This window comes from Canis lupus, chromosome 5, assembly GCF_003254725.2.
Source record: "Canis lupus dingo isolate Sandy chromosome 5, ASM325472v2, whole genome shotgun sequence".
In the NCBI taxonomy this organism is placed as follows: Eukaryota; Metazoa; Chordata; class Mammalia; order Carnivora; family Canidae; genus Canis; species Canis lupus.
Window position 1 is genome coordinate 45,561,882 of NC_064247.1, and position 16,705 is coordinate 45,578,586.

Consider the following 16,705-nt stretch of genomic DNA (forward strand, 5'->3'; position numbering starts at 1 on the left):
TAGGGGAAAAGCTTCTTGACATTAGTCTTATCAATGATTTTTTGGGCATGACACCAAAAGTATAGGCAACAAAAACAAAAGTAAACAACTGAGACTACATCAAACTAAAAAGTTTCCATACAGCAAAGGAAACCATCAACAAAAGGAAAACACAATCTACTCAATGGAAGAAAAAGGATATAGCCATAATAGGGAACAGTATCAAAGTTCCTAAAATAATGAAAAATAGAACTACCATATGATTCAGTGATTTATGAATATATTCACAGGGAATGAAATCTCTATCTCAAAGAGATGGTGCATATTGTAGCACTATTCCCAACAGCCAAGATACAAAAACATCAGTGTTCTTTGATGGATGAATAAAGAAAATGTGTGTATATAATCAGCCTTAAGAAAGAAGAAAATCTTGCTGTTTGTGATAACATGGATAGCCCTTGAGGGCGTTATGCTAAGTGAAAAAAGTTAGAGAAAAACAAATACCATATAATCTCACTCCTATGTATAAGCAAACCTTGCTGCCCCCCCAAACCAAGTTCATAGATACAGGTATAAACTTCCAGTTATGAAATAAATAAATCACGGGGATGTAATATACAGCACAGCAACAATAGTTAATACCATGTCGTATTTGAAAGTAGCTGAGAGAGTAGATCTTAGAAGTTGTCATCACAAGAAAAAAAATGATAACTATGTATGGTAATGGATGTTAACTAGACTTATTGTGATGATCATTTTGTAATACATTCAAATGTCAAATCATTATGTAATATACTCGAACCTAATATAATGCTATATATCAATTATACCTTAATAAAAAAAATTTTTAATGTAGGTCTAAAAATCTAAAACCAAGTTAAACCAGTTATGTTCAGCAAAGTCAAAAATCTTGGAAACCTACTTTGAGAGTACCTGGTCCAAATTCCTATGTCAGAAAGAGGAATTCTTTCTACAACAATCTGTACCAATGCTCACCTGGGGTTCACTTAATTGTTTCAGCTTTTTCTTTGTTAGAAAGCTTTGACTGTTGTTTGTTATATTAAGTCTAAATTTGCTTTATTGTATGTCATACTTATTGGACTAGCTCTGACTACTGGTGAAACACAAAATACCATGTAACTAGCCTGAGAGTATATACATTTTTTAATATATATCCAGCTGATCCTCCCTTTCTGAGTTACATGTATCCATATCCCTCAGTTCTTTCCATAGAACTTGTTTTCCAGGCCCTGGGCCACTTTGGCTGTTTTCTTCCTGAGGCTCTGCTCATTATGTGAATCACCTCAAATCAAGCTTTCTCAAAAATCTGGTGCTTTCTGTGCAAAAAGACACAGTATATTCATACAGGAGTTCTATGTGTTTAAGTTCCCTCAATAACCCAAGAAATTAATACTGCAGATAATTTTTTAAAATTTAGTCTAGAAGAATTGCCTTAGCTTTCTCAATGAACTATGGTAGATACCATTCTATCTATACCTGCTGCTATGACTTGCTGACAATCAAACCTCCTTCAAATTCAATTATTTTGACATTTGAATACAGCCAACTACATGAATTTTTTTCCTCACATGCTACTTATAACATGAGTCTTATACCACATACAAACCAAATAGTATTTCAGGGTATGAATAAAAACTAAATGTACTTTATTCTACCTATCAATTATAACATTTACAAATGTCACTGGTCTAAGAACCAATAACATAATTGGGTAAAATCTTCCAGAATTAAAACACAGAGCAGATTCTTTTGAGTAGACCAGAGTTTAATAAATGACTTTGACATTTTTAAGATAAAAATTGGTTCTGCCTTCCAATATTAAAGTAACACCCTACTTAGTTATACAATATACCTTTAAAGTAAAAAACATTATTTTGAAGAGCATTATTAACTTAGAAAGTCTCATAAATAATAGCATATAACTGGATAAGTATTAATGATACTCTTAAGCTTTTCTTTTTTTTTTAATTTTTTTTATTTATTTATGATAGTCACAGAGAGAGAAAGAGAGGCAGAGACATAGGCAGAGGGAGAAGCAGGCTCCATGCACCGGGAGCCCGATGTGGGATTCGATCCCGGGTCTCCAGGATCGCGCCCTGGGCCAAAGGCAGGCGCCAAACCGCTGCGCCACCCAGGGATCCCTACTCTTAAGCTTTTCTAAACTATAAAATTTTGAACTCAGTTTATATTTAATTTCTAAAATAATCAAGCATTGGGCACCTGGGTGACTTAGTCAGTCTGCCTTCGACTCAAGTCATGATTCCAGGGTCCTGGGATTGAGCACTGAGTTGTGGTGGGCTCCCTGTTCAGCAGGGAGTCTGCTTCTCCTTTTTCCAATCTCTCTGCCCCTCTTCTGTCCATCCACACCCCCCACTCATGCTCATTTGCTTACTCTCTCTCTCTCTCTCTCAAATAAATATTTTTTTAAATCAAGTTTTTTAGTATCTCAAACTTTGCAGAAAAGCAAATATCTATAATAAAGAATTTATATGTATTTTACAGTAACAGACTTTACAAAACCCATTTTACTCAAATTAAAATGACTTTATTTACAAACTGTAAGTAATGAAGCATAGTCCCAACCATCAGCTGGCATCATTTATGAAAAGATGGAGTTCTGTTTCCTTATAATAACAGGTTTTTTTTTTAAAGAGTGCAATACTTTCTTCTATATTGAGAAGTAAATGCACACTATGAAAAAATCATATCATTAACATATATCAATTATCTAGTTTGTAATCCATATACACTTTATTTTCTTTGAAATTTAAAAAATAGTTAAGATTCTTTATATTTCATAAGTTATTCTACTTGTAAAATAGGCCCCAAATTAGAATCTACTAGAATCAGAATAATTTCATTTATGATGTTTTTAAAAGAACATACATATATATTCCTGCATAGCATCTACACACATGTAATATACACAAGTACACATGTTCGTGTGTGTATACACACATACACACAAACACACACACACACACACACACAGAGTTTTCTTACCCCTGAACTTATCTCTGTGCCTCTCGGCTGACTTTGCTGTTGCTTATGGTGTCCTGTCAGCAAGCTTCCAACAGTAAGGTTTGGAAAGCTCTGAAGATAAGCCTGTGACCCTGAGAAATTTCCTTCTGCCTTCCCCACCGAGGCTGGCTGTTTCTCCTGAGTATTCCCGTGCCCAGCTTGTCCAGCAATGTGCTGATTTGGGAAGAATGGCAATATTCCCATGCCAGCTGTTAAAGTTGTTTGAGTTGGAATCAGATTAGATGCTGTAGTGAACCACAAATTCAAGAAGCTTTTGGTTAGACAAGAGCTATTCACAACAGTCCTTGTGGTTTTGTTAACTTACGGGGGAAATGTGGAGACACCTCTTTTGTATCTATCAGAGAATAGTTAAACTTAAAAGGTGAAGTTAGTGGTTGTAAAGCAGTAGGTTTCTATATGGGAAGACAGAAACCTAGAACAGTAGTCATGCTTTTCCTATTTTCAACAACTTCTAGGATAATCTCAAGGATATTTTTTAATTCCAAATTTTAATTGTATATTTTAGAATTTGAGAGCAAAATATATATACTTTTTGGCACTTAGGTACATTCCTTTTTATGCTCAATCACTAGTTTGCTTCCATATTTGAAGGGAATAATTAAATAAGTCTTCAGTTAAAAAAATACTTTGGCATTTTAATAAAGTTAAATCTAACAATAAACTTGATCAGCTGACTTGCGCTGGTTTATAATAACCAACGGTGTGTATCTTTTCCCAGCTCTGAATTCAATGTCTTCCCATGGGTAGCGTGCAACTGGCCATGGGTTGTAGCATTTATACAAAGAACTCCATAAATGCTACAAAACTCAAGACTTTTTTTTTAAAACCTAAAGAGATGGTTTTAAACATCACATTGCTGGTTTACAAAACATTAATATTTGTGAATAGATAGGCACCAAATTTAACACATCAAAGTTTTACTTTTTTATTTGTAGGAAATAAGAAATTCTGGAAGAAATGAAAGTTTTAATAGGAAAATTCTGAACCATTCCACTTTTTAAAAAAATCTATAGTTCAAAATCAAAAGAGCTAATTTTGATAACTAAGTCAAATTTATGTTTTACAAATTCACTACATAAATTTCTTAAATTATTTCTAGTACTAAATAGAGGTGGATACTTAGCTTCTTTTAGCAATGTATTTATCTGCATGCTGAATTTTCAATGTCCTTAAAGCAGTGCATGCTAAAGCAAATAGCTTACTATTTAATCCAACACAAATAATTAACATATGTATAAACTTTTAGTGATACAAAATTTAATTTTTTGAACAGGTCCCAACATACCATAAAATTTCTACATCTGTATACTAGCTCAACATTCATGCAGTCAATTCTAACAGTCAACAGAACTGATTGATTCATTGGATCATTGACTCATCGGTTTTACACAGAAGCTAAATCTGCTACCCATATTTAACAACTTTTCTTTTTTAATTACTGGTGGCCCTTCTCTTTTCCCAGCATAATCACTTCAAACAATTTCAATTACACTTCAAACTGAAAGTGCCTTTCAACATCGCATTCAAGTAAGAAATCTTAGTATACCACATGTTCTTGTTTTTCTAAAAAATCATTGTTTTGTTTAAATTTGTCATCTTTTCAGAAGCACAGAGTATACATGTTATTTTTCTTCTACTAGTTTGGGGGTCACATTTAAAAAATATTATAATCAAATAAATAACGTTTACATCAAAATACCACATATTTCTTTAATAGTAAGGGCTTCTTATTCAGGCAAAAATTAAACAGATATCTAGGTAATATGTTGTCAGCCCAGTGGGCAGCATATGAGTCTCAAAGAGTGCTGTGTCTTTGCCCCATGCTGCTGTGAACCTTCATCAAATATTAAAGCACATCAGACAAGGAAAGTGTGATCTTGGCATGGAAGCAAGTCCATCAATAACTTATCAATAGTTTTCTAATATTAAAAGTAGAAAAGCCTAGAGAGCTTTTAAAATTTTAAATGGCTGAATAGAGCTCAAATTTGACCTTTCTGTAAACAAAAGTAGAATATAGGTAAACCATCTTTAAATCTCATGTCTGACTGTATACTGAGTCTTCAGTAAATGCATGTCATTTACTTTTATGTGCTTCTCCATGGTGACCCAACTCTGTATTCAAAGGAAGTGCTGACCCGATCCCCACTGTGGTGTGAAGTACCATGGCGGGGGGATCTCCAAGTAAGCCTGGTTTCTGCAAAAGAAAAAAAGAAATGAAGATTTCTGCCCATGGCAGCAGGATATCATCTAATGAAAAGGCTACACATGTGGTAATTCATCAACAATCTGACCAGCAGCCTGAATATAGAAAAGGAATGAATTCAGTTAAAAGAAAAAAAAATTATTCCATACTTACATTATTAGTATGAATATTTTCAAATTTCATTAATTGTTGCTGCGCCAGTGGTACATGAGAAAGATTCTGAAGGAATAAATTGGAAGTATTACCCATAACTGCGCTCTGTGAAAATGATAAAGCATTAAGTTAGTTTAACTTTGAAAGCTACTTGTTATAGAACCCAATTCGTTTTCAAGTTCAGAGCAAAAGCAACAGCTTCTTAATATGCCACTTTCCCACTTCAGGCAATGCTAATTAACTCTTAATATACAAGATGTGATCATGTAGTCATGAAACTAACTCTACATCCTCTTTTTTATTTTCATCATTCTTTCTCCCCTCATCCCTTTTTGGCTTTAATGTCAGCAGCATTCAATCATTTATTTATTCATTTAATCATCCAACAAATATTTATTGGGCACTCTCTATGTGCCAGACACTGTGCTATATAGTGAGAAATACAAAATAAGACCTGCCCTCACAGATCTTAGAGGCGCCTGGGAAAGGGAGACATTAATTAATTGCAAAAGCATAATTACAAATGGTGATGAGGATATGAAGGAAAAATACAGGAGCTATGAGAATAATTGGGGATTTGATTTAGACTGGTAAATTCAGGGAAAATTTCCCCAAGGAAAGAACTCTGGTACAGATATCTGAAGGCTATGGAGGAGTAAGTAGGTAAAATTTATGGACTTAGGTTGTGTTGGGGTGAGAGCACGCCAGGCAGAAGGAATAACAGAGGAGCAAAGACCTAAGGAGAAGAGATCAAGGCCCTCTGAGGACCAAAAGCAGGCCACTGTTGCTGGGATGGTGATACTCAACAAGCAGGAGAGGCAGGAGAGGCCAGCTTGGATAGGTCTTCTGGGCAAAATTAAACATTCTAGTCTTAGTTCTAAAGTAAAGAAAATATTGTCAATACTCTGAACTCCTCTCTCACGTCACTCTTCATAACTTACTGTTATTAACACTTGTTTCTTATAGTTTTTTAAATTCTTGAAGAACAATGACTATTAATTTTCTTTCAATGCTATAGCTTCAATGACTAGCAGAGTATCCAGTACACATTAGATTCTCAATAAAATATGTTGAATAAATGAAGGAATAAAGACCCTATAATGGGGGTGCCTAGGTAGCTCAGTCGGCTGGGCATCTGCCTTTGGCTCAGGTCATGATCTCAGGGTCCTAGGATTGAGCCTCACATCAAGTTCTCTGCTCAGCAGAGAGCTCTCCCTCTGTTTTCTATCTCTCAAATAAATAAGTAGAATCTTTAAAAAAAAAAAAATATATATATATAAAACCCTATAATGTACAAGATCCTATGTTAGATTCTAAGAATGAAAACTAAATAAAAGATAAACCTTTCCCTGAAAAAGCTGCATTTAGGACTAGATGTTCATTCACTCAATCTCCATCAATCATCTATTATGCATTAGGTTGCACTTGTAATTTGACTCCTACACAGATACAGCCTTCAGCAGCACCTGAAATTCATAAGCCCTGTTTATCCTCAATAATACATTTATATATACAAATACATTTTAAAATATTTATCTGAAAAAAGGAAGAAAAATATTTTTTATTCCTACATGAGTTATTTCTATACAGATTAAATTTCAAAAACTAAGAGTTCATATTCATTTTTTTCTCTTTCTATAAATGCTTTGAATTAAGACCACATAAGACTTGTTTTTAACCACTTATTTGTAGAAAAATATGCCACAAAATACACCTCTTTCCCTTCTTAATGCCCTATAAGCAGAAATCAATAGATAGAACTATACTGCTTTGATGAACTTAATTTGATCTCATGTACTCATGCTTTCACGTAGCTATAGTTATTAGTAAGGATTTGTTTAAAAAACAAAATAGTTGTTTAATTTTTGAGAATTTTAAACTTTATGAACAAATGAGTCACTCCAAGTTTTTATGTCAGTACTCAATGCTATTTATATACCTGATGTGCTTTATTCAAATGCAAAAACGCCGGGGAGATGGATGGGTTCATCAGATGGGGCAAGCTGTGAGGTGTTCCAAGAACTGATTTAAGAAAATAAAAGTAAAAATTAAACTTTATGAGATGATAAAAACAAACTCCATAAACGGCAAGTAACTACATATTTTTAAACTTAACAAATTCATCCAAAGTTCAATGATATACTGACCTTGTCATTGCACAAAAAGTGGCAAGCTCCCTTCCCTGTGATTCAAACCTAGAATTCGGTTTAAAATTCCAACACCTTCTATCATAATAATAAAACACCACACCTAGCCTGTCTCTTCTCTGGGGCTTAGAGCAACAAAACTAATTAATTTCATCTTTTAGTGAGTATAATACTAACCGAAGCCATTTTATTTGCTCAGTAGTTTTGCTAGGTGTTTGGAATATTTTGGCAGGGAGTTGGGGGATGAGGGAATGAAGGACAAGACAACCTTTTCTCTTGAAAAGCTTCCAATCCATTTAAGAAGGGAATATATGTACAGAAAAATATTTACATTAAAAATAAAAGAAACAATGCTGTATATAAGTGATAGAAAGAATAAATGGCAACTACACTTTTTATCAAGTTTGCCTAAGTACAAATACCACAGCATATATCAAAAGAGATGTTTTCAGAATAGGGGCACCTAGGGATCCCTGGGTGGTGCAGCGGTTTGGCGCCTGCCTTTGGCCCAGGGCGCGATCCTGGAGACCCGGGATCAAATCCCACGTCGGGCTCCCGGTGCATGGAGCCTGCTTCTCCCTCTGCCTGTGTCTCTGCCTCTCTCTCTTTCTCTCTCTGTGACTATCATAAATAAATAAAAATTAAAAAAAAAAAAAAAGAATAGGGGCACCTGAGTGGTGCGGTCAAGCTTCTGACTCTTGGTTTCAGCTCAGGTCACAATCTCAGGGTGGTGAGATAGAGGCCCTGCGTCCAGCTCTCCTCAGCACAGAGTCCGCTTAGTTTCTTTCCCTCTTAGGCCCTCTCCTGCATGTGTGTGCTCTCTCTCTCTCTCTCTAATAAATAAATAAATCTTTTAAAAAGGTGGGAGGAGGATGTTTTCAGAATAAACAGTATATAGACAAAAAAAACCATGAGATAGAAAATATATGAAGTAATTTCACCTAATTATTATAAAGTAACTGGAAATGGTCAGAGGAAGCACTTCAAACACATTTAATTTTGGGGTGACTGGCTGGCTCAGTTGGTAGAACATGTGACTAGTGTGACTCTTGATCTCTGGGTTGTGAGTTTAAGCCCCACGGTGGGTGTAGAGCTTACTTAAAAAAATAAAGAATTGTGTTGTCTTCTTTAAAAAGAAGGAAGGAAGGAAGGAAGGAAGGAAGGAAGGAAGGAAGGAAGGAAGGAAGGAAGGAAGGAAGGAAGGAAGGAAGGAAGGAAGGGAAAAAGACATTTTAAAAAAGCATATAATCCAATGATCAAAAATATTCGGGTATTATAATATATAACCTCTCTACAAGTTTATCCCATGTTTTCAAAAGTAGATTTCAAGTTTTATTACTTGCTAAATGAGTCCATTTCATCTTTGGAAAACTGACCATTAAAACGTGCTTTCTTTAGAATGACTCCATTTCATGACTGGTAGTAGGAAGATTAGATCATTAGCATGAGTTGTTTATAAAGACAGACTGTTTATTAGGCAAGAAGGATAAATATGGGTATTTCATAATGATAAAGGGGTCAATTCATCAAGAGGATACAACAATCTCAAATGTACTTCAAATAACAGAGCTTCAAAATATAGAAGGCAAGAATTTCTACAACTGAAAAAGTAGACAAATCCACAATTATGATTAGAAATTTCAACACCACCTCTTGTCTTTTTTCAGTTAGTCACTGGATGTTGTTACTCTTTTTTCACAGCTTTTAATGAATACGGTTGTTTCCCAGTCTAAAAGTCTAAAACAACCACCACTGGAATTAAAACACTCTGAAAATGTCTACAGTCTCACATCTAACTGCCCTTAGCTCTTGGCTAGGTCTCCCACTGTGCCCCATCCTTCCCTCCTCAAGAAGCTTGAACAACACTTAACAATACATACAGAGGATTATATACGTCATGATCAAGTGAGGCTTACCCTAGGAATGAAAGTTTGGTTTTATACTGAAAAATCAATGTAATTCATCATGCTAGCAGACCAAACAAAAACAAAAAACACATATGATCATATCAGTTAATGGAGAAAATGCCTGGATACATTTCAGCAATTACCATGACAAAATTTCTCTGCAATAAAGAAATAGAAGGCAAAGTTCCCAGCTTGAAAAAGAAAATCTGTGAAAAAGCTAAAGCTGACATAATAATAAAAGAATGAATGCTCTCTCCTTAAGATCAGAAACAAAGTAAAAATGTCCACTCTCACTAGATTAATGCATAAATTATGCTGGAATTTCTGTCTATTGCAGTAAGGCAAGAAAAAGACATAAAAGGCACACATATTGGAAAATTGTGTTTCTCTGTGGGTCACATTATTGTCTATATAGAAAATCTTAAGAACAAAAACCTACAAGAAATAGTAAGCTAAGTTGCAAGATAAGATAAATACAAAATCAGTTGTACTTGTATATCCTGGCAACAAGAAATTCAAAATTGAAATTTAAAAAGTAATACTATTTAAAATCATATCAAGAAATATAGAATACTATTGGTAAATCTCACAAAATATGTGAAAGATTTGTGCCCTGAAAACTATAAACTACTGCTGTGACAAATTTTAAAAAACTTAAATAGAGAAATATACCGTATGTATGGCTCAACCTCAGAATTGTCAATTATGTCCAAATTAGTAGATAAATTCAACAAAATCCCAACCAAATTACTGACATCTGTCACAGAAATTGGCAGGCTGATTCCGAAATTTATATACATATACAAAGGACATAGACTAGGCAAAACAAATAGAAAAAGAATAAAGTTGGAGGACTTACACTGACTTCAGGGCTTATTATAAAGCTACATCTATCAAGACAATGTAGTATTGAGATAAAGACAGACATTTAGATCAATGGAATAGAATGGAGAATCCACAGATAGAGCGTGAACTTCAAAGGTAATTCAATGGAAAAAGGATATTCTTTTTAAACAAGTGATGCTGGAACAACTGTAAAAAAAGAAAAAAAAAAACCTGGAACTTTACTTCACATCATAAACAAAAATTAACTCAAAATGAATCATAGAAAAGAAATGAATCATAGATCTAAATATAAAAGATAAAATTATAGCACTTCTTTAATATAAGAGAGCATCTTAATGACCTTAAATTTGGCATCTTAAAAAAAATTGGCATCTTAAATCTGACAAACGATATACAAATTATAACAGAAAAATAATAAATTGGGCTTTGCCAAAATAATGTTGTTTTCCACAAGTTATTGTTAATCAAGGACAACTTACAGAGTGAAAAAAATATTTGCAGATCCATATATACAGCAGCAGACTTGCATCTAGAATAAAGAACACTTACAACTTTTTTTTCCACTTACAACTTAATAAGAAAAAGATAACTCAGTTTTAAAATGTGCAAAATATTTAAAAAGATATAATTGAAAGATATAAAGATGGCTAAATTAGTATATTAAAAGATGTTCAAAATCATTAGTTGAAAGGATTACTCAAAATCAGTGAGCTAGCACTATACACCCAACAGAAAGGCTAAAATTAAAGCACTGACACATCAAGTGTTGGTGAGAAGACTAAGCACATTGGAGCCTTGGACAGTGATGGGTAACAATGTAAAGTGGTTGAACCACACTGGAAAACTGTTGGCAGGGTTTCCTATAACTTAAACATACATCTAACATATGTCCCAGCCATTCCACAACTAATTTACCAGAGAGAAATAAAAGCATAAACCTATATAAGGACTAGTACACAAATGTTCACAGAAATTTTATTTGTAATAATCCCAAACTAGAAATAACTTAAATGTTCATCAGCAAGTCAATGAACATGGAAATTGTGGAATACTACTCCTCATTAAAAAAAGTATTGATACATGTAGCAACATAAAGGAGTCTCAAAAAGCTGAGTGAAAAGAAGCCAAATACTACATACTGTGTGCTTCCATTTATAGAAATTTCTAGAAAATACAAGCTATAGGGACAGAAATCAAATCAGTAGTTTCCTGGGGATGGGAAAGAAGGAGATTACAGTCAAAAAGAAACTGAGTAATAAATATGTTCATTATTTTGATTATGGTGATATATATATATATATGGGTGTATACATATGTCAAGATTTATGTATACTTACAATTTTATACATGTCAGAATGTCTCATTTTTTAGACTCTAAATATGGGCCAATTAACACGCAATTATACCTCAACAAAGCTGTTAAAAAGTATAATTTAAACTACAACTAAATGCACATGACTTAAAATTTTAAATGGAAACACACATAAAGAAAGAAATTTAGAATATTTACACTATTATATTTTTGAAGGTAGTTAAAAGGTCTGGACTGAAGAAAAAAGATCAGTATGGTTAGAGTAACATAACCCAATTGGGCCTGGAAGGAAAGTCAATCTGACGGAGGGGTACAAATTAAACAAAAAAGGCAGACAAGAGTCGTTAGGAATTTACAGACCAGACCAGGTATGTGTGAGTTGTGGGACAGAGATGTAGAGGAAGGGGATTAACCTGTAAACAAACACTTAAGTCCCTTTCATTATAAATAATGGTGCTGCTTTAGGTGCAGGAGATGAACAAGACATAAATCTTTGCAAATATGGAACTTACATTCTAGTGGGACAAACTATAAACAAGTAAATATATGTGAGTTATGTGAAAAAAAATTTTTAAAGAGTATAAACATATATACTACATTTAATATAAACATGAGGAATTATCATTCTTAGCTTGCTCAGAGTCTCTGTGAGGAGCTCAAAGTATAGTAAGGGATAGAGTTAAGACCTAAAGGACATAATGAAGGAAATCTAGAACTTATTATTAACAAGACACTTTGTCTTTCCTGAAGATCAAGCAACTTTCCAAACATCCTCCAGAAGCTTTGGATGTGTTCACATGAGGTAGATGTCATCCCTAGCCACTCCACACAAACAAAAAGCCATGCTTGGCAAAATAATTTCTCCATCAGTGTAACAGTGGAATATCTTTACAACTGTAAAACCAGTACTAAAATAAGCATAATCTCTATGATCATACATCAATCTGAGTAGAAAAGCAGAGGAAAGAATAAATTCTTAGATGAAAAGAAAAGAAAAAAAGCAATACTGGAGGGGAGTTACTGAAGAGAGCCTAGAGTCCAAAGGTGTGGCCAATACTTTCTAAAAGACACAAGAGCATGATATGCTTCCTTTAAACACTAATACAATCTCAGACTGCATTAACAGAAATATAATGATCATAGGAAATAAATCCCACTGCATTCTGTGTTGATCAAAAACCATTTACAGGATTTCTGTGTACACCATATTGCTGGACAACCCAGAAAACCTAGGCTAATATCTACAAGAGGACAACTAGCTAGGGAAACTAGAGAGCATATCTTAGGACATATTGTGGAAAGTCAAATATAAAACTGTAATCTCCAAAGAAGTTCATGAGGTACAGAAAAAAATACTAGAAGTTTCGTTCATGTTTACTTTTTATCTTTTAATAAAATATAAGCTGTATCACTTCTTAATATATAGGTCAACAAGGGTGCATTTATATAACTGACATATAGTTGATACATATAGTGTATATATTGGGGCTCTGCTCAAAATTTACTTTAATGATAGTGCTGCATAGTAAAAAAATAAATTTTAAAAAGACCACTGACCTGGAGAACAGAAGACAGGGAAAAGAAAAAAAATGACTAAAGGGATGCCCGGGTGGCTCAGTGGTCGAGCGCCTGCCTTTGGCCCAGGGCGTGATCCTGGGGTTCTGGGATCGAGTCCCACATTGGGCTCCTGGCATGGAGCCTGTTTCTCTCTCTACCTGTGTCTCTGCCTCTGTCTTTCATGAATAAATAAATAAAATCTTAAAAAAAAAAAAGGCCTACGGTTTCATGGTAGTGGTCTTCAAATATTAGAAGTCTTTTCTGATGGAAGAAGCAATAAATAGACTTATTCCTTATTTCTCCAGAGGAAGAACTAGAATGTCACTACAATTATAGGGTTTATCATCTAATATTTTTTAAAAACCTAGTTATTAAATTTGTCAAACTAAGGAATAGGTTGCCTTGGGAAATAATGAGCTTCTTATGCTTTGAATAGTCAAGACATGAAAACAACTCTCTATACCATTAAAACTGTAGAAGAGATATCTGATTATGTAATAGACTGAGCCAGAAAACCTCTAACACTGCTTCTTACACACAAATAATTGATGGTTATAGATATACTTACTATGAATATTGCTGTATAATAAAAAATTTGACTGGTCTTTGTCCCTGGTTCCTGGAAGGAAAACTCTAAATCATTAGAATTTTCTGAGTGACAGGAGTGTGTTTCTTATGCTAACAAGGTGACTCAAGGTGGGCCCTTCCATGGGATGAGTCAATGCCAGAAACACCAACCATGTGATTAGAGGGCTGGGGCATTGAGTCATGTGATATCAGCCACACTTCATGATCTCCAAGGAGAGGAGAGAAAGTAGAGGTTCAGTTCAATAACAGCCCATTACGCTTACATAATGAAACTCCAGTAAAACTCTGGATGCCAAATTTAATTACATGGAGATCCCTGGTTGGTGAATACACAGATGTGCTGGGAGGGTAATGTGCTCGGATTCCATGGAACAAAAGCATAAGAGCTCTGCATTCAGGACCCTCCTAGACCTAGCTGTAAGGATACCTTCACTTGGTCATTTCTGACTTGTAGCCTTTATAATAAATCTGTAATCATTTAGTACAGGGCTTTCCTAAGTTCTACGAGTTGTTCTAGCAAATCATCAAATCTGAGGTGGTAGGAACCCCCTAATTTATAGCCAGTTGATCAGAAATACAGGTGGTTTGGATATCCCCTGAACTTGTAGCTGGTGTGTGAAGTAGGAGCAGACCAACAGGTGACCAAGCCCCTAACTTGTAGGGTCTGTGCTAACCCTCAGTGGTTAGTGCTAGGTGTAAATTGCAGTCCACTAGTTGGTAGTAGACCACTTGGGGTTGAAACAATAGGTATATGTAAACATTTTTACTCTAAACCTTAGCACTGAAAAATTCACTTCTTCATAATGCTAAAATACACATTTTATGTATGTATAGTTGTGCATCTCAAAAGATAGACTCTTATCAGAGGAAGAATACTAAATAGGTAGATATTTAATATATACCAATTTTATAAAGATTTCCATATTATTTTTGACATTTTCTACAAAGTGAAACAATTTTTCAACAGAAAAGGAAAGAGGAGACATACCTTTAACACTTTTTTTTTTTTTTTTACCTTTAACACTTTTGAACAAAGTAATTCTGCTAAAAATATTACATGGGAAGGTATCGCATCCTTTGTTTGTACAGTCCATAATAACATAGTGTGTTAATTATCTGGTCTTTATTATTATTAGTTTTTTTAATCTGGTCTTTAAATTCCTGTCAACTAGGAGCTAAACTGGTTTGAATATTCAACATTTACTGAAAAGAAATTAGGAAACACAGAAGCAGACTGTACCAAAAATAGTGAAAACACATCAAGGAGGGCACACGATATGATGAGCCCTAGGTGTTATACTCTATGTTGGCAAATTAAATTTAAATAAAAATAAGTAAAAATGTTTAAGAAATAGTGAAAACATATTATCATCTCAGACCATCAATTAAAAGTCATTGGCAAGTCCTAGAAAAATATTTTTGGAATAATTTAAATGTGTTTTTCATGTAAAACAGCACAATTTGACTTCTTGCCAACATTCTATATTTAATCTGTTTTCATGGTGCTTACCTGGTTTAACAGCTCGCCCGCAGAGCTGGGGTTGAAGAAGAACTTGTAACATGGCAGGATTGTTTAAACTTTTCATAATTTGTACAGGGTTTGGCTCTGGAAGTAAGCCTTTTTGATTACTGTGCATCTTCAATAAATACAGAAATAGAAAATATTACAACAAGGAAAAGCACAAAAGAGGACATTTTAAAGGCTTTCTTCCAGAAGTTCTCATTCATTTTTTAGGATAAATGCAAATTGCTTTATATGAAACATTTCTGTATATTATCCTACCACAATTCCTAATTAAAATGTTAAGATATTCTACTATACAGCATATACTGAAATCCTCATAAAATGTCTCAGTGAAATACACATTGGCTTTAAGAGGACTAACAGTTTAGTAAGATAAATCTCTTCACACAATACCAGTAGAAAGATGCCAAGGGAATCTGAATTTATTAATGGGGAGATAACTTGTTGACACACTGTCAATACTACAGAAGAGCCTTACTATAGAATGTTCATCTAGAGCATAATAATGTGGGTTGCCTTACAAACAAAAACTTTCTTATAATAAAAGTCTTCATTAACTTAATCTTCGAGACAAGGCTGAAGTGAATTCACACACATGTGACGAGGTAACCTCCTAAAAACATGGAATTGTTTTCAGTTTCAAAAACCGACTTGATAGATGAGAATATTAATATACAGTTATAAAAAAACTATGAATATGAACTTTTAGTCATGAAAAAAATGGAGAACTGAGAATACAATTGGAATCCCTCGTTAAACCCAGATACTGTGAAAATGAGAGGGACAGGGTGACAAATCTGAGAATCAGACACAAAGTCTGAGAGAAATCCCCAGAGAGAGAGGTGGCGGCGGGTCTCAGTGTGGAGGCAGGCCTGAACTGGGAGCAGGAGAGAGCCTGCATCTACAGCCAGTTTGGGGAAGAGCTTTTTACTCGTGCAGGTAATGAGGGTCTTCCTGGCCAGCACTAGAAGGGAAACCAGTGTAGTGACAGCTGCAGGACCACTGAATTACCAGTTTCTCCCAGGTGCAGGGTTGCCTGGTTGGGGCAGGAAAGGGGCTGTGGTTAGGACAGATAGTAAAGGAGGAGTTCTCTGCCCTGGCTCCCCATCTGCGTTCACTAAACCCCAGCTAAAATGGACAGGCTTTCGCTCTCCCCTGTCCATCCTTTACTCCCCAACCCCTAAACACTCACATAGAAGGAAGCTGAAACCCTCCCAGGGAAAAACCTATTCACAGAACACAGCTAGACATCTGGAGAATGTAGCCATTAAAAATCATAAGTAAATAACTGAACCACCTGTAAGGGATGAACCAGAATTAATGGATAGGAAATAATAAGAACACTACATAGTAACATAATAGATACCCTTATAAAATGTTTATTTGTAACGTGAATCAAGGACAAGCAGTTACAAAGAATAACTA

The 16,705-nt window shown here is 34.6% G+C and overlaps 1 protein-coding gene across 7 annotated transcripts in view; it reads right to left on the minus strand.

Moving 5' to 3' along the window:
* Positions 1–16,705, minus strand: part of RAVER2 (ribonucleoprotein, PTB binding 2) — a 98,761-nt gene that overhangs the window by 48,986 nt on the left and 33,070 nt on the right. For all 7 annotated transcript variants that reach the window (XR_007410814.1, XR_003128150.3, XM_025427985.3 and 4 more), the window contains exons 5-9: positions 15,266–15,392; positions 7,338–7,420; positions 5,399–5,503; positions 5,125–5,236; positions 3,004–3,266 (exon numbers count right to left, since the gene is read on the minus strand). Coding sequence is in view for 5 of the 7 variants with exons in the window: in XM_025427985.3 (XP_025283770.1) it covers positions 3,004–3,266; positions 5,125–5,236; positions 5,399–5,503; positions 7,338–7,420; positions 15,266–15,392 (690 nt within the window). In the remaining 2 variants the exon portion in view is untranslated. The remainder of the gene's footprint in view (positions 1–3,003; positions 3,267–5,124; positions 5,237–5,398; positions 5,504–7,337; positions 7,421–15,265; positions 15,393–16,705) is intronic.